We start from the raw sequence: 26208 nt of genomic DNA, 5'->3' as shown, positions 1-26208 counted from the left end.
TAGGGTGGGCGGATACAAGACAAGTCTATTACAGGAAGCTTCTGCACAGAGACCAAAGATGTTGGTTAACCTCTTCACGCTGGGTGAATGCAAATGTGCGGCCTCCAGGCGTCTGGGCCTAGACACCGAGAGGCCGCACATTTGCGGTCTATTAAAAAAGAACATATATGCTGAGAGCGCGCGCCCTGCGCGCTCCCAGCACACACGTCCGGTACTCACGGAGAGGCCCCGATCTCCTCTTTCGATCGGGACCTTTCCCGATCATGTGACCGCCGTGACACGGCGGTCACATGACCCTAAACCCTGCTCCGCCTCCCAGCTTCTGAAACCCTTAAAGGCTTGGGAGGCGCCAGCGTGAAGGGGTTAAAAGCCCTCTGTGATGTCCAGAAACTAAGGAATGAGGGCAACTATGAGGTTATGTCCCAATAGTATTTGGTCCGAGTCAGGTTGTCCAAGATGTATAAGGGAGCACCCTCTCCGTGTTTTTGAGGTCAGAAGGGCTCTATGTTTCAAACATGGTGGACCTGTCCCAAGGAGGCTTTGAATGAGGCTAGGTTCAAATCTATTCAGGTTGTGGTTGATACGTTTTTCCGGAGCATTTTGAAACATGCGTTTTTGCTGCGTTTTGTGATCTTGTTTAGCTAGTAGGAAAGTATGACAGTTATGTTCATGTGATGAAACTTTGATGCGCCTTTACACTCTCTGGCACTCTAGTAGCATCAAATTTGCATCAAAGTAGTGCAGGAACCTTTATGTGTCCAAAGTTGCATGTGCTAGAGTTAAGGTTAAAATATTAGGTTTGGATTAAGGGAGAAGGGTTAAATATCAGGGTTAAGGGCTAGGGCTAAATGTAAGGTTTGGGGTTAAGGGAGAAGGATTAGGGTTAAATGTTAGGGTTAAGGGCTAGGGTTAGGGTGAAGAGTAGCCCTTAAAGTGTTATTAAACCCACAACAGTGAAATCAGTCTGTATATGCAGTAAAGCATGCTTGGTATACTCACTGTGGAACATAAGGGGTTAATCGTCTGCAATGTTTAAAAAATGCTGTTTGATCCTGACTTCTCTGATCCTCCCCTTCTTCCAGTGTCTCCCTCTTATCTCCTAATAAGACATATCGTGTAGAGACACTCTGCACATGCTCAGTTTAGTTTGTATTGCTAGAGAGGGTTTTTTTTCCTTGGGAGAGTGCAGGTGATCAGCACAGGGTCAATCAGCACTGTCCAGACAGAGGTCAGGGGTTTTGCATCCTCCTAGAGCAGAAAGAAAACTCCTCCTACAAGCTTTAACATGTGCTCTGCTGGGCACTGATAGACGTCACAAGACTGCTCTAACTGCTGATGTGAAAAGGTATTTAGCAGTTTATATTTACTAAAATAATTGCATTTCCATGTTCTGTGTTCTGTGGGAGACCAGATATAGTGAACGCAGGGTCCTGGGTTTAAGAACATTTAACCCTAAACCTACCATGTGACTTTGGACACATAAACGTTCCTACACTACTTTGATGCTAATTGCGTGCCAGAGAGTGTAAAGTCGCACTACATGAACAGAACTGTCATACTTTCTAATTAGCAAAAAAAAAATAAAATAAATGCAACATGCATCAAAAACACAACACTTGCATTTTTGGTGCTGGTCCATTGAAGTCACTGACCCTTTCCAAAAAATGCACCAGTTCAAAACGCACATATGTGAACTAAACCCATAGGAAAATATTTTAAATGGACCGTAGTGTTTCTGCAAACTGGAAAATACACTGAAATCCGCACAAGTGTGAACCTAGGGTGAGGGTGCACGCACACATTTTCTCGGTTACGATGATTAACATTCCCAGAAAGGCAGATTGCACTTTTGCATGAACCTGTTCCCGATGTTCCAAACATACACAAACCTTGATCTTTTACATGTTTTTGGCCGGCCAAAATATCCATAGCAACTGCCTCGAAGTCCCGGAGGTGGGCATAAAACTGTCATGAAGCGGAAACTCATATGAATTATGTTAAATGGAAAAATGGTGAGCCTGGTTCAGGACAAACAATCTAGGTTCAAGAGGGTGTGGAACCCATGGCTTCTCTATTTACAGGTATCACCAACATGAATGGTGCCTGTGGCGCAGGGATGGAGGGATCTCAGTTGGATTTCTGATTCTTTTCTCTGTTTTTGTTCTGTTTTTATTTATCTGCCACTGTGATATAAATTTTCTCTACACTGGATATCAATGTCATTTTGTTGGATCTCTTTGTGTGACCCAGCAATGTCTGCAAGACTGTTGAGGTTGTCTCATAACTTCTGAAGCGGGAGTGGGACTTGTCCCCCCTTTTTTCCACCTTACAGTTATTGATTTTTTTATTTGCCATGTCTGACCGATGATGGTTTATAGATTACCTTTTTGTCTTTGGGTTGTTATTGTTTATATCCTCTACATATGTTGATGTACCAATGACATTGTGAGGAACATGTCACATATGACTTTCTTTTTTATGATGTTTAACTTGAAAATCTTCAAAAAGAAATGTATTGAAATTAAAAGCCCCCTGTGATTTTTTTGGCCTATTGATAATATTTCCCATGATTTCCTGTCCTGAAGACACAACAGAAAGTGAGCAGAAATCTTTCCAAAAATATTCCGCATTAGATACACTTTTAGGGCTTATTTATTATTTAAATAAGCCAAAATCTAAACAATATTACGATGTTAGACAGGCAACGCGTTCGCGATCAATCACCAGCGGCAGACTACTTCCATTAATATCTATGGAATTGCACCCCCTGGCCCCAAATACTACCAAATCATTATTGCTAGCAATGGGATGGACATCAGCTGTCTCAACTAGCGAGGGAGGAATTCCATAAAGGCAGACCGTAACTTAGCAATCCTGCCGCTGGCAACTTGTCATTAGTGTCAGAGTCTCCCATTTGACAACAAGCTTTCAGTGTTTTTTCCATTTTGGGCAGCGTAAAGGAGGATTATAACCCGTGAGGTTTTTTTTTTTGCCATCTGTGTCCCATCGTGGAGATTTCTGCTCACTTCCTGTCCCATAGCCAAAACAGGAAGTGAGGAAATCCCCCCAAACTGAGGGAATCTCGGGGTGTCACCAGGGTCCCCACTGAAGATTTCCCCTCTATTCTTGTTCTGACGTCAACCCAAAATTTGGGATATACTTTTACTTTCACTTGTGAGGATACTAGTAAACAGAACAAATCTCCCTAAAGGTGACACAGACAGCAAAAAAACTGACAGGGGTTCCAACTCCACTCTATCCAAAACTAAAAAAAGTTTTGTCTTTAGTTACAATTTCAGGTGATTGACTCGGCCATAGTCTCTCCAGGTTTATGGCGGTGTCAGATACATTTTTATTTGATTATTTCCACAATCAAAATACAGTACAAATGAGTAGAAAACGGTTTAGTGTTGCTTAATGTATAATAAATCTGTCAGAATTCAGACCTCTAGAAGAACAGAGGATTTATTATGGACATTCGTCCAAACATCGGTCATATGATAGGAATAAATGAGGCAGGCAGTACGAGGAAAGGATGGGTGCAGGTTAGACAACATTCCATGGAGGGCAGAGGAGACAATGCTGGCACAGCAGCTGCACATACTGCCAATGCTAAGTCTGCAGAGTGTGAAATTCGGCTGAGGAAGGCTTGAAATAAAGGGCACAGCTTATATACTTCAACAGGACATTTCCAAAGCCTCAAATTAAGAGGTTGCTTGGTTTTAATTATTATTCTTATACAGGATTTATATACCACCAACAGTTTGCGCAGCTCTTTACGAAATGAAGGCAGACATTACAGTTACAATACAATTTGGTACAAGAGGAAACAGAGGGCCCTGCTCAATAGAGCTTACAATCTAGGAGAGGGCTTACAGTCTAGGAAAGCCGTATAAACCCTGGTTCACACCGCTGCGACTTCAGGTGTGACATGTGACTTACAAATCGCACCTGAAGTTGCATCTAATGTATTTCTATGGCACTATCTTAATAGGTGCGATTTCAAATAGTGCCTGCATTACATTCACATCTTCAGTGCGATTTAACTCTCATAGGCTATAAGGTAAATGGCACTGAAATCGCACCTGTGTCTATATCAGTACTACTTTGAAGTCGTGCTTTAAATGGGATAAAATCGCACCACTTTGAAATCACATATGGTGTGAACCAGGGCTTAAAGTGTTACTAAATCCAGGACCCTGCATTCACTATATCCAGTCTCCCACAGTACACAGAACATGGAAATGCAAATATTTAAGAAAATATAAACTGTTAAATACCTTTTCTCATCAGTAGTTAGAGCAGTCTTGTGACTTCTATCAGTGTCCAGCTGAGCACTGGTTAATCTTGTAGGAGGAGTTTTCATTCTCTTCTGACTGTCCTATGAGGCTGTATAACCCCTGATCCTCTCTCTGGACAGTGCTTATTGGCCCTGTGCTGATCACATGAATTCTCCCAAAGAGAAAGAACACTCTAGCGATACACACTAAACTGATCATATGCAGAGTGACTTGTAGAGCTCTGTACTATTAGAACATGGATTGGGGATAAAGAAGGAACTTGGAAATGTGGAAAACTGAGAAATATAGGTATTAAAGGTACTTTTCTGTGTTAAGTCTGGTTTAAAAAAAAAAATCTATTCAGATATGTAGTCTTAAGTCAAAAGAAGAAAAAATAAAATGAGAGCTTCTGGTTTATACTTTGCATCAAGGCCTGGCTCTGTTAATCTGATCAACTGCAGGTTAAAGAGGTATTAAACCCAAAAGCAAACTTTCATTGTACTGCAGCTTACCAATTCTGTGATGTGATGGCTTTCTGTATTTTCATCTGGTGATATGCCAAGTAAGTCTGTGATTTTTCAGAAAAGCAAGCTCTGTTGCAGATGTATCAGTTTCCAGGGACGAGACAAACCATTTACCACTGACAGGGGTGCTTACAACTATCAGCTGGTATTTATGTAAAACCTTTATTCCAAAAGGCAAAAAAACTATTTGCTGTAACAGCTGATAAAGTGTTATCTGGAGTTTGGCTTCAAATCTGTTAGGACATCTAATACTTCCTTACCCTAGATTCACAATGCTGCTGTCCAAAAGGTGCCCCCTGTGCCCCTTCATCCAGAGTGAGAGAACTCAAAGGCTAGGTTCACATATGTGCGGATGGTGCGACTGCAGATCCGCATGAAAATCTGTGCAGACCGCACAGAGGAATGGTTCTAATGGCATGCCGCCCGCACTTTAAAATGCAACTGTACTGGGAACCGAGGTTCCTGTGTGGGCTGCGTTTTCAGAAGAAGTGCAGGGACATCTTCTCTGCGTGTCACGGGGCACAGGAGTCCATTCAAATGAATGGGCTCTCGTACCCGCGCAAAACGCGGCCTGCATGGCCACATGTATGTGAGCTGGGGGTAATACAGGAGATGTGCTACTGGCCAGATCACCAGGTGAAAACAGAAGGAAAAAAGCCTAAGGGTCCGTTCACACCAGAATGCAGTGTGGGAAACCAATTTTCCGTGTGTGTGTGTTGTGTGTGTACAAAGCGTACTGCACTTTCAATCTGCAGCGGGTGTCAGTGCAATGCAAGGTTGCAAACGCAGCGTGTTTTCCTGCACCGGATGGCACGGTACACACGTACCATCCCATCTAGCTGCATTGCACTACTTTTGATGCAGTGCAGAGCGATTTCAGCCCACTGTACTCAAACCGAGTTCCTGTGCGATTCCTGGTGTGAACTGGCCCTAAAACAAAGCCAGCTAATACAGCCACCACATCTAATAACTGGTAAGCTGCAATATGTTACATTTGTGGTTCTGAATGTAATGCCACTTTAAAGAGCCATCTTTTTTTTTTTTTTTTTTTCCATATAGATCCCCATTTCATGTACGTCTCCTGGAAAGCGTTTTCCTTGTAATGTACACACAGGTTAGAGAACAGATAGATATCTCCTTGTCCATGCTATGCTCTAGTGCTATATCAATTCAAAGCATCCCATAAATCAGGTAGTATTACCCAACAGGGAGGACGGCAGTCGTCACAGAGGAAGTTGTTCTTGTAATGTACACAGGGTAGTAGGAAATGTTACACCAGGCCTTGTAAGCAGCACTTCAATCTGTACTGCCCCACAAACACAACAATCACATTCAACCCGTCATAGTGAAACATCATTCTCCATGCAGGTTTGAATTGGATTAGTAATTGTGGGGCTGACAACACTTGGAAAGTAATGTACGGCTATTCCTGGAATAAACTGTCCTTTTGTAAAACATCTGTATCTCAGGTCGCACATAGTGCTGCTCTGAAATATCTGAAATAATGGGTATCTAAATCAAAAATATATTTTAGTTTTGCATAAAGAGGTGAGGTGTTACTACCCCTGGCAGGTTTATATTGGTGTCAGTGTATTCATTAGGCAGATGCATGCTCTTAATTTGTCCTGGTGACCACATTATTTATCATTATTATTTATTTCAGGTACTTATATAGCGCCGTCAATTTACGCAGCGCTTTACATATATATTGTACATTCACATCAATCCCTAACCCTCAAGGGGCGTACAATCTAAGGTTCCTAACTTGCATTCATACATACACATACTAGGGACAATTTAGACAGGAGACAATTAACCTACCAGCATGTCTTTGAAGTGTGGGAGGAAACCGGAGTACCCGGAGGAAACCCACGCAGGCACAGGGAGAACATGCAAACTCCAGGCAGGTGGTGCCATGGTTGGGATTTGAACCAACGACCCTAGTACTGCCAGGTGGAAGTGTTAACCATTTAGCTACTGTGCTGCCCCTTTAGGACTGAAAGGGAGGGAGAAGCCAACATTATGAGTTTATTAACCATTTTGATACCAAGCACTTTCATCCCCTTCCTGCCCAAGCCAACTTTCAGCTTTCAGTGCCGTCATACTTTGCAAGACAACTACACGGTCATGCAACACCGTACCTATATGACATTTTTTCTTTTTTTTTGAGACAGCTTTCTTTTGGTGATATTTAATCACCACCATATTTCATTTTTTGCAAAATTAAAAAAGACTGAAAATTCTGAAAGAGAGAAAACGTTTCTGTAATAAAATTTTGCAAATTATTAATTTTTCTTCTTCACTGATGTGAGCTGATGAAGCTGCACTGCTGATCACTGATGGGACTGCACTGATAATCAGGACACTAATGATCAGTGGTCTGATTATCATTGTAAACAATGTACAGACAGCCTTGCAGGCTAAAGACTTTTCTTTCCTCACACAGACACAGCGTGTGAGGAAAGGACTGCCGGTAACCGGCAAGTCTGTTAAGATGTGATCAGCTGTGATTGGACACAGCGGATCACAGGGTAAAGGGCCACTGTGATTGGCCCTTCCCCCCATTCTGTGATCAGCTGTGTCCAAAAGGAACAGGGGCATGCAGGGGGCAGGGTTCTGGGAGGACGTCAATGGATGCCCTCCCAGAACTGGATAACCGCGCTGTAGCCATCTTTCAGCTATAGCGCAGTCTGCAAGTGGTTAAAAGAGAAGCATTGTCAAAGCTCTTTTGCCCATACTTCACCTGTGGGTCACAAGAGTGAAGTGCAGATGATGGTCCAGTAAGTGAGAAAGGCAAAAACACCTACAGTGTACGGGGAGGAACTGGAGCCAGCTGGGTGCTTCAGCTTAGTACAGCAACAAAAGTAAGACATATGGAAGATGGCAGAGCTTTTAAGAAGGGGGGGGGGGGGTTGGGGGGAGGAGAAGATGAGGATGGGGGCGGGCTTGTATGCAGAGGTCAGAGCTTTAGAGAGGTGACAGCAGGGGCGGACTGACAACTCATGGGGCCCGCGGGCAATAGGGGATCATGGGGCCCCTGTGTCCTTGCCCAAACTCAAAAAAGCCTATGAAAAAGGTACCAGGGGCATCTCATGGGGCCCCCTACTGACCCCGGGCATTGCCCGAGTATCCAAATGGTCAGTTGGCCCCTGGGTGACAGTGAGATGCAGATGGGGGGATGCAGAGGTAAGCAGCTGTGGAAAAAGGCTAAACTCTGCATGCTGTATGCAGCGCACTCCCGAACTGTGCATGCTGTATGCAGCGCACTCCCGAACTCTGCACGCTGTACGCAAGTGCACTCCCGAACTCTGCACGCTGTACGCAAGTGCACTCCCGAACTCTGCACGCTGTACGCAAGTGCACTCCCGAACTCTGCACGCTGTACGCAAGTGCACTCCCGAACTCTGCACGCTGTACGCAAGTGCACTCCCGAACTCTGCACGCTGTACGCAAGTGCACTCCCGAACTCTGCACGCTGTACGCAAGTGCACTCCCGAACTCTGCACGCTGTAGGCAGCGCACTCCCGAAGTCTGCACGCTGTAGGCAGCGTACTCCCGAAGTCTGCACGCTGTAGGCAGCGCACTCCCGAACTCTGCACGCTATAGTATTTAATGCCCTGTTAAGACCCTCCCTAACCAATGCGGTTTGGAGGGGGGGGGGGGGTCGTGGTTAAGTTTCTGCACTTATTTTCTGAGAAATCAAAGCCCAGCCTAGACCTAAACAATCATTTAACACTTGCAGTTCAGGGGCAGCTTCATTGCAAAGGAAAATTTTTGCTTTCCCCAGAGTACAGCTTTCAGAAACTGTAAACACCAGGACATAAGGTCCAAATAATTTAAAAACAGAACTAAAACCCTCCTATCCTTTTCAGCCAAGGAAGCTGCCATCTTAGCCTCTGTTTGATCTGCAACTGCCATAATTCTGCACAGGTGATCAGTTATAACGCCAGCCATTCGATGGTTTGATACTTTGGTTCAGAACACAAGCAAATGTGACAGTTAGCATTTCCAGGTTGCTGGGAATGTAACTGTTTACCGTTAAATAAACGGGTTTAGTTCCCCTTTAACCTGAAGATCTACCGGATCTCATTTACTGAGATACTGACAGGTTTGGCAGATTCAATCCTGCACTAGAAAATTACAGTTTGATTGCTGGATGTGGGAAATAAATGAAACTTTTTCTGTTGTTTTGAATTCTTCTATTCCACTGAACAGTTTTTTTATGTTATACCATTCCCTGACAATCTAACACAAACGCACACAAAAAATACTGCATCATCCCTTATATAGGCCGTATGAATGTCACCTCATTGTTATTAGTGAAAGGAAAAATACTCGGCTGCAATCAAATGTTGGCCAGCACAGCAGCTCATATTGTTGGCTAAGCATCCCTGTAAAGCCAGGTCTAACGTAGGGCTTTTTTTTGTGCTGCGAGGACTGAATCACTAAACACAAATGGGAGAAATTCAGCTGACTTAAAGTTCCCCTGAGGAGTAATTTTCCACTTGCTAAAGTTTGAGTATATATTACCATGACAAACCCAGATTTGGCTTCTTTAGTAAAGGAGCAGCAATTCATGGACCAACCAGGTGTAGGCTTGGGGGAATCCTATTTATGCGTTTTTTGGTTTCTATCAGTTCCTCACTTTGCACACTGTTTATTCCCCGGACGGTCCTGCATATCACTAGATGAAGAGGTCGGACCAGCCTTAGCTTTGCCAATCTCTCCCACAGTAAATAAACCCCGCAGATCGTTATTACTTGCGCAAAACTTTATTAGCGCTTGCTGACTTGCAAAGAAAACGGCTTTGTGCAGGCTCATCTAAGTTGTAATATTTTTTATATGCAAAAATCAAAATCGGCACATGAGATGTCACCAAAAAAAAAAAAAAAATCACTGCTGCAATACGTTTTATTGCACAAGATAAATGAGGCTCAATGTATTCGGAGAGCCAAGAACTGATAGGAGAAGCTAGGAAACAATATCTCAGCCTTGAATTAATGATGTCGTTTTACATCTCACACTTGACACTACATACAGCAGTGCAGCAATTTGTAAAAAGTCAGGCCAGAAAGGAGCAACCCCCCCATCCGTCCCCGTATTATTTATGGGCATTCACCACTAGGCACAGGCAAGCAAATTTGTTTTAAAAGAACATTTCGTGCTGGCAAAAGTATGTTACATTCATAGGACTCTGTACAGACTGTGGCTTGTCTGGAGCAAAGAAGGACGGCAACAAGAAAACGGCTATATTTGTAACAAGGCTCGCTTGGCGTACGACCCGTCTTCGCTTTCTGCTCCGAGCAAAGGAATTTCACAAGATTACTGCTAATGCAAACACGGGCTGGGAAACAAGAAGCAGGCAGCATGCAATCCAACACAATGATGGAGAAATCATACTTACAGCTACTGCTCCAGGACTTCAGCAGGGACTTTATGCTAATCTCGAAAAACACCGAATCCTGTAAACTCAACATCATGCCTGTGGCAGCTGTGGTTACCCAGTAGTCGGGGCGGTCAGCTTTGTCAAAGTGTTTCTCAAAGGCAGAGAAGTCCTGGCCTCCCGTGTCGCTGCTTCATTACCATGCAGTAGTCTCTCAGTGACGCACGGATATGGGAAAATTGCTGTTCAATGCAGAAGGACTGGATAGAACGAGGGGGTGGGGGGGAGGTTGTGGAAACAAGAGGAAAAAAGCCTCAAGTTTGCTGTCAGGAAGGTCTCAAGGACATATTCACCTCTTCTGCAGTGGAAACATGTCACCTTATGGAAAGAGCCCACAGCATGATTTCACTTGGCTGCAGATTTGTTAGTAAACAGACCTGGAGAGAGCGGACAAGGCAGCCCACAAGAGATCTCCCCAGCTCCTGGATCCGGGAAGAGAACTAGTTTATGAAATGTCACAGCCCAGGCTCATGTGTCGATCAGAGCAGCTGGTCGCAAACACTTGCGCTTCTTCCTGTGGCATTCTTTCCAGGCTCCACACACCCTGTCACTGAGCTCTACTCTCGGCATGTGCTGTGACGGTGCAGAGCTCAGCAGCCTGCCTAATGCACTGGAGATGCTGCTGCTGCTGCTGCTGGCTAATGGAAGGGGAGGGTGATGTCATGAAATGCTCTGGCTCCACGACTTTGGATCAGCAGCTCTTAGATATTGCTCAGCTCCTTGCAAAGTGTCTGTTTCAGCTTCTCATGAATGGCTTTTGATGTCTGCTATCCCACTCAGGAGCATGATAAGAGGGGATGGGACTGTTGTGATCCCTACACAGCAAATCAATCCTGGCCACTTTACAATGCGTACTTACTGGGGGGGAAAATGCATCTTAGGCAACATGCTTACACATCAGAAATATGGCATGCCTCTAGTCTCAGCTGCATGTTAAAGCGAGATGAAGTTTAAAAACAAAAATTCATTACTACTGCATATATTGCAAGGATTGGCAAACTTTAGTAATACAAGGCAGGAGCTAAATTATTCACATGATCCACCAGGTTACATGGTTTTGTTCTGAACAGCGTCATCTGATCAGCCATTATTTCTCTTTATCTCATGAACTCTGTAAGGTCATTCAGTAGGTCACATAAAAAAAAATGCTGCCACAAGAATATCCAGTTCTAAAAGAGTGGGGGAACACACATTCACACCATGCCCATTCAGCTGCATTGATCTGCATAGATCACTGCAAGGGCACATAGAAAACAATGGCTTTCTATCAGTCCTGTTCACACCAGGGGCGGACTGACAACTCATGGGGCCCCCGGGCAATAGGGGATCATGGGGCCCCTGTGTCCTTGCCCAAACTCAAAAAAGCCTATAAAAAAAGGTACCAGGGGCATCTCATGGGGCCCCCTACTGACCCCGGGCCCTCGGGCAGTGCCCAAGTTTCCAAATGGTCAGTCCGCCCCTGGTTCACACCATGCATTTGTGGTGTTACGCACTGCCTAATGAGCACCAAAAGATGATCCTCCAGTCTGTAACCCCTGGTTCACATATCCGCGTTCCTGCAGTCCGCGTTTTGCACGGGCACGAGAGCCTATTTATTTGAATGGACTCCCGTGCCCCGGGACACGCAGGGAAGACGTCCCTGCACTTATGAAGAAAACGCAGCCCGCACGGGAACCTCAGTTCCAAGTATGGCTGCGATTTCCAGTACGGGTGGCGTGTCATTAAAATTAATGGCACCCGCCCGTGGGTCCGCATTCTTCTGTGCGGGTGGTGCGGCTGCACAGATTTTCATGTGGATCTGCAGCAGCACCACCCACCTAGCCTTAGAGTTCTCTCACTCTGGATGAAGGGGCACAGGGGGCACCTTTGGACAGCAGCATTGTGAATCTAGGGTAAGGAAGTATTAGATGTACTAACAGAGTGAACCTAGCCTTAGAACTGGTTGTTCTTGTGCAGCATAGGGCTCATACACACAACTGCAAAGGAACAGTACAGCATGCAAGGGCCTACAAAACCTGCATACAATCTTCCTCTGCAACAACAGCTTCTGCATACAGCCGCTCAAAAAAAGTGATTACAGGATGCTGTTGTATGTAGATATATGCCGGTACTTGAGTAAATATACAAGTCTGTATGCTGAATTTCTGTGTCCAGGGTTGTACATGGTCGTATTTATGCAAGAACCTGCATTGCACTTCCACCAGACAGCTCTAGGGTTGTTGGTTTGAATCCCAACCACTGTAATACATGCTTGGAGTTTGCATGTTCTCCCTGTGCCTGCGTGGGTTTCCTGCCACACTAAAAAGGCTCCTGTCTAAGGCTAGGTTCACATATGTGCGGGTGGTGCAGCTGCGGATCCGCACGAAAATCCATGCAGCCGCACCACCCGCACAGAGGAATGCGGACCCGCGTTCTAATGGCACGCCTCCCGCAATGGAAAACACAACTGTACTGGGAACCAAGGTTCCCGTGCGGGCTGCGTTTTCAGAAGAAGTGCAGGGACTTCCCTGCGTTTCACGGGACACAGGAGTACATTCAAATGAATGGGCTCACGCAAAAAAGCAGCCTGCACAGCCACATATATGTGAACCAGGGGTCAATTGGCCCTAGTAAGTGTATGTATAAATGTGAGTTAGGAACCTTAGATTCTAAGCTCCTTGAGGGCAGGGACTGATGTGAATGTACATTATATATGTATGGCACTGAGTAAACTGAAGCTGCTATATAAGTACCTGTAATAAATACAAATAAAATACACCCTCCTACAGCTGTATCCTGTAATTGCTCTCTATGGATGGCTGTGGCTCCCAGGAAAGATTTTATGCAGGTATGCTTCTGTACACTGGACAGCCCCCTTGAAGCCACATGCAAGAGCTCATAGATGCAATTTTACAGTGCAACACGTGTCACATGCAGTGTCAAAGTAAAAAACAAAAAAAAAAATGGTGGGATTCCTTGTAACACATCACACTGCCCCTACACAACACACACCTGTTTAGTGTGCGAGTTGGGGTCAACAAGCCCTAAAAGTGATTCATAACAAAGTATAATCACAGTGGGTAAGATCTTGTTACAGTTAGAAAGTAGCAATGGTGTAGCCATCTGCTGAACTATGATGCAAGATAAAAAGGAGTGTCCTCCATTCTGTGCAGCCACGGCCAGGGGCGGACTGACAACCCATGGGGCCCCTGGGCAATAAGGGATCATGGGGCCCCTGTGTCCTTGCCCACACTCAAAGCACACCCAAAAAAGCCTATAACAAAGGTACCAGGGGCATCTCATGGGGCCTCCTACTGACCCCAGGCCCTCGGGCAGCGCCTGAGTGCTCGAATGGTCAGTCCACCCCTGGCCACGGAAGTATGTCAGAATATGCCACCGGGTACCCATGTGTTAGTTGTAGGTCATGTTAGGATATGCCCACCTCTAAACATCTACCAAATCAAAGTATAACTACAGGCAAAGATTTTTGGTTTTTTTGACAAAGCGGAGATGAATTAGAACACCAGCTAGGTTTTTATTGCTACCTCTACCCCTTAGGGAGATTCACCCTCTCTATTTGTCCTGTTTATCGTCATCATCAAAAGTGAAAAGTAAAAGAAAGGTCCCAGTATGGGGTTGTCCCCAGAACAGTAATGGAAGGGAAATCTGCTGGAGACACTAGTTCTAGTGACCTGTGGGGCCCCAATGGAATCACTTCATTTGCAGGGATATCCGTGCACTTACTTTTTTGGTTATGGGACAGGAAGTGCAGGTAAATCTCCCCCATGAGACACACATGGCAAAAAAAAAAAAAACTGACAGGGGTTATAACCCTCCCTTACTCTATCCAAAATGAAAAAAAAAAAACAACATTTTGACTGTAGTTTCAGTTGCCAGCAGTTGCAGGTACCCATCATTCCCAGGGTAGTGTGTGGATTATGGGTGTTGATCAGGTGTGTATTTCCACCCCTCTTCATCAAACTACAGCCAGCAGTACAAGAGGCAGTAGAATTCTCTGGCTATTACTGACCAGCTGTATGTCGAGCACGTCATGCTGACCCCTATACAAGGCTGGCTTACTTGTCTCTGTACTTGAACTCTTGGTATGTAACCAACAGCCTAATGTCAATCAATACTTCTGAAAGGAGAGTGGCTACATGGCAAGCATGTACTGATAGATTCCAATTTCCTAATTTAATATTCTACATCAGAGAATAATAGAAAAACCCTAAAATTCAAACCATCCAATATTTGTTATTTTGATAACACTTTCAGCTTGGTATCTAGTCTGCTAATATAGGTTTTTAATGGTTAATCTGCTACAATTAAACTACGGCCTCTGTGGGTTACCCATTGTCTTTAATAGCTCCCACTCTAAGGCCAGCAGTATATATAAAACACACTCAGTCAGCAGGACCTGATAAAATGAATGCTCACACATATAATAAAATGATCTCGGAGGCTCCGGCTGAACATCATGGTTCTTACTGCTTCATTAACAGCTGTTGTCAGACAACTGTCCTGTACTACAACAATGATTCTTGTCCTCGTCTTCTTCTCCGACTAAGCACTCTCTACAAGGCAACTTAGAAAAAGAAAGGGCAAAAGGGGACTGCAAACCTCCCCTAATTACTGTCAAACGTATATTTTCTAAAAAGATGACATTGAACCACAACACTCAATTACTTAGAATGCAGGCAGTGCTTAGCTGTCAGAGAACTAGAAAACTGAATTGTTCCAATCCATTCAACTACAGTAAATTCGGATTATCCACAGAAACTAATCAAAACTTTTTTCTAAGCAAGCTCCTACTATAGAAAGTCATGGGTTTCATGGAGTATCCCAATTTGCACATCATCATCACCACCACCACCACCATTCTTTGCTCAAAATGTAGTCTGTATTATTCCAGTATCCAGATTGCGAGTGACATGAAATATCAGCATAAAGAGCTGAAAGTGGCATTCTTTTGGGGCTCGTTCATACAAATATGATCAAAAACTGTATATGATCTATGACTCATTTTAATAACACTCTCCACGCAGAAAATAGAATTCTTCCAAAATGCCTTTCATTGGACCAGGGGAGAAATAAATGCTTCAAAATGCCTTTGGTTAACAAACAGGGCTTAATTCAAAGCCGTTCTGAAAGCTTAAGGTTTTTTTTTTACCCTAATCCAACGATGTACACAAGAGCAGCGACTCTCTTCATTGGGTCCCACCGCTGACCTGTGTGTGTCTATGGACACACACAGCTGGCTCAGGAGCGATCCTACATGAGTGCCCACCATAGCAAGCAGCTATGGGGGTGGGTGGGGTGGGGTGGAGAGATAGCCAGGTGCACCAGTGGGGGAGCTGAGAAGAGGAGGATTGGGTCTGCTCTGTGCAAACCCATTGCACAGAGCAGGCAAGTATGACATGTTTGTTATTTTTACAAAATAAAATTTGACCCTTTAAAATCTCTTTAAAAAAAGGAAAACAGGCTGTTCTCTTTGCAAGGAAGTTGCACCTTGTAAGGGAATTTGGTCTGAGCCTAATGAATGTGGTAAAGTTTCACTTTGCAAAGAATACCCATACACATGCAAGGAAATGTAAAAAAAAAAACATCCACTAAGCTCTGTGGAAATTTCCCTGGCAAATGAACAGTTTATGTGCCTTTAGTAAGTCCAATATTAATACCATTGTTCAAAGACTGTAAAGCCCCAACATGGAAGTGTACAACTCTCAACACTTCCATTTACTTTATCCAAATTAAATGAGACTTAAAAAAAATCAGAATTTAAAAAATTCTTGAAAAATAATTTAGACTTGTCAATTGCCAACACAAACCTTTAAAAGGATGCTGAACACAAACAGATTAGTGGGTACCCCTGTGTTCCAGAAGTCAGTGTCCTGGGTTCAATTATCCCCAGAGAAACTGCATGAATTCTATGAGGTTGATTGCCAAGGGCAAATAGGCTGTTCCTTTTGTAAAGGAAGCTGCACTTTGCAAGTCAAATTTCCACAGAGCTTAGTGAATGTGGTGAAGCTCTGCAGACTTCCAAGTTCCAATCATATTCAAGTAAAAATGCTGCTTTTTATTATTTTACTGGCATGTGATTGGATACTCTGCAAAGTAAAATTGCTCTGGGGCAAATTCCCTTAAAGCCAATTTGTCTTTAGCAAGTCAGCCCCCGTTCATACAAATAGTTCCTAATCAAACTAATGCTACACTTTAAAGCTGAACTGCATTAAAAAAATGTTTTTGCTTTTTCATAAAAACTTACATTAGTCCAGTTTTGTTGAATGTAATTCTTCACAGCTGGCACCTGGAGGGCAACTGGGGATGCAGAAATGCAGTGTAGAAAGCTTGCTACATATAGTACTGCTTGAGTGACTTCCTTTCTGTTTACTAAAAACAGGGCGATGCTCACACTGCTATTCCACCATTCAGAGAATGTCTTGTATTTTTTGTTTTAATAAATACAAGGTGTTTTCTGATTGGACACGTGGAGATTGTGACATTATCTGCCCCGCCAAATTCCTCCCAGCCAATTCAAACTCCCTTTGCATATGCATCTCTCTCCCCTGTGGCAGTAGCTATGAGCTCAGCAATGCTGTGATGTAGTGGACAGTGGACTACACATGTGCAGGGGTTTGAGAGCTTGCACCAGCAATGATGAGGGTGAGTAGTAACAGCTGGGGAGCTGGGAGTGTCTATGCAACATCCTAGTAAGAAGGGCTCATGTACACTGCAGCTGATAAACTCACGTTTATGAGCTGTTCAGCGTTTTTTTCAGCAGCCCCTGAACTCACCCTAATGTATTCCTATGTGTCCATGTACCCATCTTCGTTTACAGTCATTTACAGGCATTTGAGTTTACAGCATAAAACTTGCGTTCAGCAGTCAATTTTATAAGCATTTCAAATGCAAAACACTTGTAAACGCGGCTAAACGTGGCAAATCGCATTTATAAGCATTTGCTTCTGAAATTTTTTTTTTTTAACTCTTCCAGTTCCCAATGCTGTCCAGAGCCTTTTTTCATCATGAAAAATGCATGCAAAGCGTTTTCAAGGTACTCAGATGGACAAAACACTGAACACAGGATGTTCCTACCAAGCTTGTCACACATTGTAATGACCAATTCACACCTCAGACCTCCCACCCTTGGAAACAAAAGATATGTTAATGACCATTCACACCTCAAATTCCTCATGAAGACCCCCTGCCAGGTGACCTTAATGACTCACTCCAGCAGATACCTTTCCCACCCTTGGAAACAAAAGAAACATTAATGAGCAACTCACACCTAATTATCTCAACACATACTGCTGTCTCTGCTTCTACTCTCTGTATTTCTCTGAAACAGTCTGAAATAGTTAATAATTTACCACTTTTCAGTGCTTTCTGGGCATTTGGGAGGTTCTCCTGTGCTTATCTTTTAAAAAACGCTTCTAAACGCAAACGCACAAACTCGCATAAACGCATTATGCAAACACAGCTAAACAGACATTTTTTAATCTACGTCTTCCAGCAGTCAGTTTCCATCGTTCAGAAGTGTCCCGTGTATATGGGGCCTAAAGCAGGATGGGATGATGCCATCTCTGGGAGTTTTTTGGCCGGCTTTCAGAAGGTACGTAAATGGCCTAAACCTATAGCAAGGGCATTATTCAGCTGTAGGCAGAGATGCACAGCTTGTTTTTATCCATAGGTGCCTGCAATCTACATAGGCAGTTTTTTGGGGGGTTTTTTTGTTTGTTTGGTTTTTTTTTGCTAAAAGTGAACTAACCCATTAAGAATTCAAGCAAAAAATAAAATATACAAAAATAAGAAATATGATTTTCACATTCACAATGTTCTTGTACAGTTTTACTTTTCAGCCACTTATCATACCAAGGTTATCTCAGGATCCTTAGCAATGGTATTTACAATTAGTGCCTAGAATGTCCTTACTTTAGTTCACATCTAAGTTTGCATCAATCATAAATGCATGCATGAAAGACCTTTCATACATAATACAGCAACAGACATTTTTATCTTTTCCACACACCATAAAAAACACATCAGCACAGACAGGGTACATAACTACATTAATGCTTAACTCCGGGCACAAAAATAAGTACTCACTGTAAAATCCTTTTCTCTGTGGGTTCACTGGAGGACACAGCTCTGCTTTAGATAATCACCAACCAGTGGTGATGTATCCATTTTGCCCAATATATTCTTCAAAAGTCACAAAAGATATAAATCCACTTTGCGAACATTAAATGCCTTTGCAAACCCAGGTGTTACCTTGTAAAAGTAGTGGTGGCATCATCGTTGTGATATTACATAGCCTGCACAGAGAACAGACCTGTTGGAGAGACCCAACAGGCTCCATCAACTACAGAATATCTGCAGAGAACTACAGGAGTGGGCGGAGACAAGACCAGTCTCTCGTACAAGAGCAGAAAGCAGCAGTGTCCAGTCTTTAAGGAAGCTCAGGCACAAAGTCTCACATTGGATTGCTGCACAAATCTGAAGGAAATACACAAAGAACGCCAAGATTCAAGTTAGAAAAACACATGACTCTTGTATTTAGACACCACTATTTGCTTAGCTGAAAAAATATGACAGTCTGTAAATTGAGGAGCTTGAAAAATGTAGGGGAATGTGTCACAAGAATACGCTGCGTGGAGTTTTACTCTATGTCAGGGGCGGACTGACCATTTGGAAACTCAGGCACTGCCCGAGGGCCCGGGGTCAGTAGGGGGCCCCATGAGATGCCCCTGGTACCTTTTTCATAGGCTTTTTTGAGTTTGGGCAAGGACACAGGGGCCCCATGATGCCCTATTGCCCGGGGGCCCCATGAGTTGTCAGTCCGCCCCTGCTCTATGTATATAGTCAGGATATTCTTAGCTTTGGTATGAGCAGCTTTTTCGGGCTGTAATAAAATTACCTAGCCATTAGATTTGTGGAGAAGCTGGCTTTCTAAGAAATCCAATGACTACTTGTGAAAACTCCTCCTGTAGTCCTCTTTGTTTATCCAGCAACTTTACCAGCAATTTCAGAGTTTTCTCAGCCTCACGAGGTCATTTAGTCCCAGGCAATATTTGAGAAAGTGAACACAGTGCACTGGAGCAGTACTGACTGACGCTCCCGTTCTGCTGTGTGCAGCCCAGTCATGATATCACTGCTACGTTTCGAGGTAATAACTGGGTTTGCAAAGGGATTTGGTGCGCACACAGTGTGGATGCATATTTTTTGTCTATTGAGGTTTTATAAATGAACCTTCTTGTGCCCAGAGGTGAACTTTAGGTATGGTAATGGTAACAAAAGTCCCCGTTTCAAGCTCAAAGTCAGGTATAATGCCTCCTCTCTATGGAAACACAGATCCATGGTACAAGGAGAGAGATGGCGCAACCTAAAAGCATCTCTCCAGAACAAAGGGCTAGGCCTGTAATTGAAAAAGATTTAAAGTGGTTCTAAAGCCTGAAGGTTTTTTTACCTTAATGCATTTTTTGCATTATTTTAAAAAAACCTGTGTGCTACTTCCCCCCCACAGACCCCCCATTATACTTATCTAGCTGGATCTTGATCCAGCAGTGTGCAGAAAGCAGCAGCTCCCTCCGTTCTCGCTTTCCTCACTGGCTCAGAGAGAGCAGTGGGAGCCACTGGCTCCTGCAACTGTCAATCATATCCAGTGAGGAGGGAGGCCGGACTGAGTCACACTCTATGTGTCCCATAGGCACACAGACATGGCATGGGAGCAAGCACTCACAAGTGCCCCCTGAGCAAGCAGCTTGCTCTGGGGGCACACGGCAAGGGGGAGGGGCCAGAAGCGACGGCGGGGGAAACCAGAGAAGAGGAGGAACGGGGCTGCTCTGTGCAAAACCACTGCACAGAGCAGGTAAGTATGATGTGTTCTGCACTCTGTGTGTCTATGGGCACAGAAAGCGTAGCTCGGGAGACAGCATGAATAAGTACCCCCACAGCAAGTGACTCGGTAGGGGGGGGGGAGAACAAATAATGCCGGCGGGAGACCCCAGGAGAGAAGGAAGGGGGCTGCTCTGTCCAAAACCACTGCACAGAGCAGGTAAGTATGTTGTGTTCTGCACTCTGTGTGTCTATGGGCACACAGAGCGTGGCTCAGGAGACAGCATGAATGAGTACCCCCACAGCAAGTGACTTGGTAGGGGGAAAGAGCAAATAACGCCCGCAGGAGACCCCGGGAGAGGAGGACTGGGGCTGCTCTGTGCAAAACCACTGCACAGAGCAGGTACATATGATGTGTTATGCACTCTGTGTGTCTATGGGCACACAGAGCGTGGCTCGGGAGAGAGCATGAATGAGTTCCCCCACAGCAAGTGACTTGCTATGGGGGCACTCGGCAGGGGCGAAGAGCAAATAACGCCATCGGGAGACCCCAGGAGAGGAGGAGCGGGGCTGCTCTGTGCCAAACCATTGCAAAAAGTAGGTAAGTATACCATGTTTGTCATTTTGGGGGGGGGGGGGAGCCTTTACAATCACTTCAAGAAAATAAAAAAAAAAAGAAAGTGAGGGATAAAACAGCACAAGTTCCACAGTCCTTTGGACCCTCGTGCCAACTCTTCCCAGTTTAACTCCAATGCTATTAACATTTAGAAAAAGAAGGGGTTTTGGCAATGTGTCTCCCATCCATACTATTAAAGCACCAAAGTAGTACTGCATAAAATCAAGCTATGACAACGGAGTTATAACATAGGCCTCGTCTATGGCGCTTTTTTCACACCCTAGAGACGTCCCAAGTACCGTAAATCATGCTCTAAAAGTAAAATGGTCTGCAGCACAACAATTAAGGCCTGAAGTAATGGCTCGGCTACTCCATAATTCCATCTTCCACTCCCCAGGGGGTCTACATGAAGAAAAAAATTTCCATCAAAAGCACTGAGTCATGCCCCCGTGTTCCACAGGGAATCAAGAAGATACTAATGGCCGGCTCAGGTCCTCTAAAGAGACCAGAAATATTGTTTCCTTGACAGTTTACAACAAAGAGGACACAACAAGGCAATGGGAGGAAAATGCACAATGTGGCAGAGAGAATATGCAAATCCTTCCTTAGTGGCCTTGAGCCCGTAGAGGTGGTTCTGCTCTTGTGAAAGCACTTTCCATTCTCTTTAATCACATATAAGTAACCAACATGTTCCACAGCGTACTGTACAAGTGACTATAATTACAACATAACCATACAAGGTGTTTAATCCATTCACCGCTGGACAAGTACGAAAAGCTCAGCAGATCTTAGGAGCCATTGTTAGCAAGAACAAAGTGTATTGCAAACTACTTTTCTTCTACCAAAAGGAATGTCGCTTATTACAATGAACACTTTCAAACTCCACCAGAAAACCCAACGTGTACTTCTTGATAATTTATCATATTTACACCATATGTACGTATCAGAGTAACAAAAGCTACTCTTTGCTCAGTTGGAAAATTAACAGAATATTTCAAAGCAACATAGCTTCAGACAAGTATCGGTAACGGGACTACTAACCAAGATGGGGTTGTAACGTCTCTCGGTTGGTTAAAGGTGTCAAAGAAAATGAAAAAAATATTAACGTGAGCCAGCTCATGGAGAGATACATTTCAAATATAACAATGGACATCAATGACAGTCATACTGCAATACTCATAATGGAGTCTAGAATTCAATATGCGAGGATAGTGGCGTCTTAACCAGATGTGTTTCTTGGCTTCTTGATTTGGCTTAGCCTTTCACCATGGTGCTTACTTGGATGTACTTATCATTCTGAACAAATATCCTATTACACAATTCTCATACGCACAGGCCAAACATGAGCACACTTGTCCCTACAATGGGTTTTTTTTTCTTTTAACATGCATGTTGATAAACTGATCACTTTAATAACTTGTATTTTTTTGCAGGTAAAAAATGAACACATGGTGCCTCCATGAAGCGCAATTTCAGACAAGCTAGGCCTTCTAATAAGAAAGCCCTGAACTGCCTTGTCTGTTTTCTGCCGAACTTAAAATCCATACGGGTCCATTGGTACCAGAGAAAGAGAGGAGTGTCCTGATTCACTGAGCTGTGTGGATTTAATATGGTACATCATTATTAAAGAGGTTGTAAATGCTCAGGGATTTTTACCTGCATGCATTTTATGCATGCAGATAAAACTCACTCTCTGTGCAGCAGCCCCCCCAACACTTACCTGACCCCATTGAGATCCAGTGATGTGCAGGAGAACCTCGGTTCTCCAGGGACTCTTGCTCCACATTTGCTGAGCCAATGGCTCCTGCTGCTGTCAATCACAGCCAGTGAGCCAATGAGGAGAGAGGGGGGGGCAGGTAACTGCTGTGTGTGTAAATGGAGAAACAGAGCAGCGGCTTGGGAGCAAGCCTGCTTGGGTGCCCCCATAGCAAGCTGCTTGCTCTGGGGGCACTTGGCAGGAGGAAGAGGCCAGGCATACTGGCAGGGGACCCAAGAAGAGGAGGATCAGGGCTGCTCTGTGCAAAACCATTGCACAGAGCAGGTAAGTATGACATTATTTTAAAAAAACTCATTTAATATTACTTTAAGGTCAATACACAACATTAGCTATTCAGACTATTCACATGATAGCTTAACCCAACATTTCACATTCCTGATATGTGCCTGCTGTACTATATACTTGTATGAAAAAAGTATTCTGTTTTCTGTATTGTTCCTTTGTGTGAAATCCCTGGTGTTCCTGCCAGTCCCTCTAATTTCCTATTAAAACTGACCACACTAGGCGCATTGTAGTTGGTTTTTTCCTGCTCCAGGAACTCGGCCTGCTCTCCTCTAGTGAGTAGAAATGTGCTGACATGCCACACCAAAACCACTCACTGCTACAGTTCCTCCTGTCCCAGCTCTCTAAGCACCTTATGCTGCTGAGAACAGAGTAAATGTGATCACTTGTAAAAAAAAGGGGGAAAAATATATTTATAATTATATATAATTTAACACTTTACACAAATGTTTTGCCTTTCTATTTTAAACTCTATGGACTGTTTTACAAGATGAGGGTTCAAATACATGTCAAACTGGAAAAAGTTAGCACTAGTTGCTTTATGCCTCACTCTTTTTCAGTAAGAAACAACGCAGGCTAAACACAAAGGGACATAGGAGACAATTATTTTCTACTTGCCCTGTTCAGAAGGATACATGGAGGCAGACATTTTGCGTAGCATAAAATCCTGGCATTCTTGCGCAGGCAGATGGCAGGTATAGCCAACCACAGAAGTGAACAGTTGTACACGGCTGTGCTCGGGTATGCGCCAATGCCTTTGTGTATCGGCATAAACACACGGAGATGCACATGCCCTACAAGTGTTTACACGTTTACCTAACATTTACATGTGTACAGTCATTCACTTTTATGGCCTTCTGTACATACAGAAAAAACCGCCAGGACTTTGCGCTTAAGCCTCAAAATGCCCATGTGTATGAGAACGAATGCTCGGTTGACATACGTTGTGCACGGTGTTGAATAAAGTGACATTTCTTGAAGCTAAAAATTACGTGTGTGTGTGTGTGTGTGTGTGTGTGTGTGTGTGTGTGGTGTGTGTGGTGTGTGTGTGGTGTGTGTGTGTGTGTGTGTGTAAGTGATCAGTGAAATGTGTTACAACCAGGGGTGTATTTACCACAAGGCAAACAAGGCTGTTGCCTAGGGCAGCATTTTTCAGGGGGGCAGCAGCATTTTTCAGGGGAGCAGTGCCATCCCCTGAAAGAATGAAAGGAAGAAGGGACACACGCAGCACGGGGACCAGGTGGGATCTCAGAAAGGCTGCAGGTTGCTTGATGGTGTATGCAGAGCCTGACATTTGTTCCCGAGGAGCTGTGAAGGTGAGTGTCTTGCTGAGGCGGGGGGTTGCCAGTGTATGGGGGGCGGTGGTAGTGAAAGGCTCTCTTGAGTGGGGGCGGAGGGGGCTGGGGTGTTGTTGGTCAATGTCAGGCTCTCTTCGTGGGGAAGGGGGGAGTTGGCTGGTGTCAGGGTCTCTCCATGGGAGGGAACCAATTTTTGTGTTGCCTAGGGCAGCACGAAACCTAAATACACCACTGGTTACAATGAAGCATGTCTTCGCCTCTACACAACGCACATCAGCGTGCATGCGTCTTAGTGTGAGGACGGGTGTGAACGAACCCCAGTTTGGGCCATAACCCCAGCCACCCCCCCCCCCCCAAAAGGAAGCTCCCATCTTTCATTAATCTTTTAGCACATACTGGAAATGAAAAGACAAAGCCATTTCCTGAAGCCGTGCTGCAGACTAAACTCCAGAACTATCACTTAAAAAGGCAAATATTATGACAGTATAATGCAGACACTCTACTGCACACCCGTCTAATCCCTGGACCTGCTCACTCCCAGCTGACACTTCACATCATCTGCCAACCAGGTCCGTAACATAGTGTAGCCAAGGAGAAGACCACGTGGTAGCAAACAGGATTTCATGCCTGAAAGCCTTCTGCCAAGAACAGAATTCCTCACATTGTCGAGTGTATGAAAGAATAACAGCAGCCAGAAAACACTATTTAAAGATTGGAAGGGATATATTTAAAAGCGTGGGTGCACAGACAATATTGGGATTTTCTGAGGACCGCTGTGATGTTGGCTCTCGGACACATTTGTAAATAGTCTATGTTACTGATACCTGGGACATGGCATTGTTGGAGACAAGTCGCGCTGCTAATTTTGAATTTTTTGGTGGGATGAACTGTGACATAGCAACCAAACTGAAATGGGCCCAAAGCAAAGTGAGGCCAAGGCTGCCATGGCTGTATTCACCAAAAGGGTACTTGTGGGCCGGTGACTATGACAAAAGGGATAGCGAGGGCAGCACCACAACAATTTGTGTTGAATCACTGACATCTCTGGTCCCCTGTGAACGTGTAAATACTGCCTACATAAGATCTAGGGGGTTACAGGATAAAGATGTAAGCAGTGTCACAAGACTCTCTAAAGATCATTTAGACCTCCTCTATTTTACCCCTTCAGACTGGCAGGAGGTGGAAATTTATATTGACTGTGATGCCCAGGGGGCCCCTGATCATGTGGCACTGTGATTGGCTGCACAGCAGTGCTGATGTCCTCATTAGCTTGTCCCATCAGCTACCAATGGTTGGTATTTGACCATGAGCTCTTCAATCACAGTTCTGAGCAGGGGCGGACTGACAACTCATAGGGCCCCCGGTCAATAGGGGATCATGGGGCCCCTGTGTCCCTGCCCAAACTCAAAAAAAGCCTATGAAAAAGATACCAGGGGCATCTCATGGGGCTCCCTACTGACCCCGGGGTCTCGGGCAGCACCCGAGTTTCCAAATGGTCAGTCTGCCCCTGGTTCTGAGGGCACTGATGGAGCGCACCCAAGAGCAAGAAAGTGTTCAAGGTGGGTAAGTGCCAAGGTCTAGTCATCCTGCCAACTCATAAATGCATATAGCTGTTGTAAAGGCTTATTATGTAACCCCCCCCCCCCCCCATCAGCCAGATTACTCTCTCTTTTTGTGATGGGGACCACTGTCACAGACAAAAATTGAAGGAAAATTCACAAATTTTAGAGTTGTCCCCAAGACAGGAATAGAGGGTAATCATCAAATGGGAACACCTGATACCATGACATCTCTATAAGAGGGAATTCTGTTCAGTTTTTCCTCTAACTCCTCCAATGACAGGAAGTGAAGGGAAATCACTGCAGCAGGAAGAAAAAAAACTGTTAGGGAAGGGGTAAATCGAAAAAAAAAAAAAAGAGTACTATTATACAAATAACATTTTTTCCATTTGTTTTCACTCTTTTGTGTTTTTGAGCTACTAGATTCTAAAAGTAAACTACAATTGTACTTTTAGAGCAAAGTGCCAGTGAATCCAATACTTTTTATCTTGAATGGGCCTCCCTCCGCTCCAAAAACACCCTGAAGAAGCTCATGTACCAAATTTTGGAACAGAACCAGGCCAGCTGGCATGTGCTTTGCTGCAATTTTCCTGTGTTTTGTTGCAAAATTGCACCA

General features: G+C 44.3%; 1 protein-coding gene across 6 annotated transcripts in view; it reads right to left on the bottom strand.

The window, feature by feature from the left end:
- FRYL (FRY like transcription coactivator) overlaps positions 1-26208 on the bottom strand; it is a 467937-nt gene that overhangs the window by 251224 nt on the left and 190505 nt on the right. The window contains exon 1 of one of the 6 annotated variants that reach the window (XM_089690111.1): positions 10209-10956. The exons of the other annotated variants lie outside the window; for them this stretch is intronic. Coding sequence (XP_089546237.1) covers positions 10209-10284 — 76 coding nt within the window. The 5' untranslated portion in view covers positions 10285-10956. Of the gene's footprint in view, positions 1-10208; positions 10957-26208 lie in introns of those variants that run through there. 6 annotated transcript variants of the gene reach the window in all.

Source organism: Staurois parvus, unplaced genomic scaffold (assembly GCF_062004578.1).
Source record: "Staurois parvus isolate SC_StPar_1 unplaced genomic scaffold, SC_StPar_1.0 ptg000517l, whole genome shotgun sequence".
NCBI lineage: Eukaryota > Metazoa > Chordata > Amphibia > Anura > Ranidae > Staurois > Staurois parvus.
This window is presented reverse-complemented; position numbering and strand designations above follow the sequence as displayed.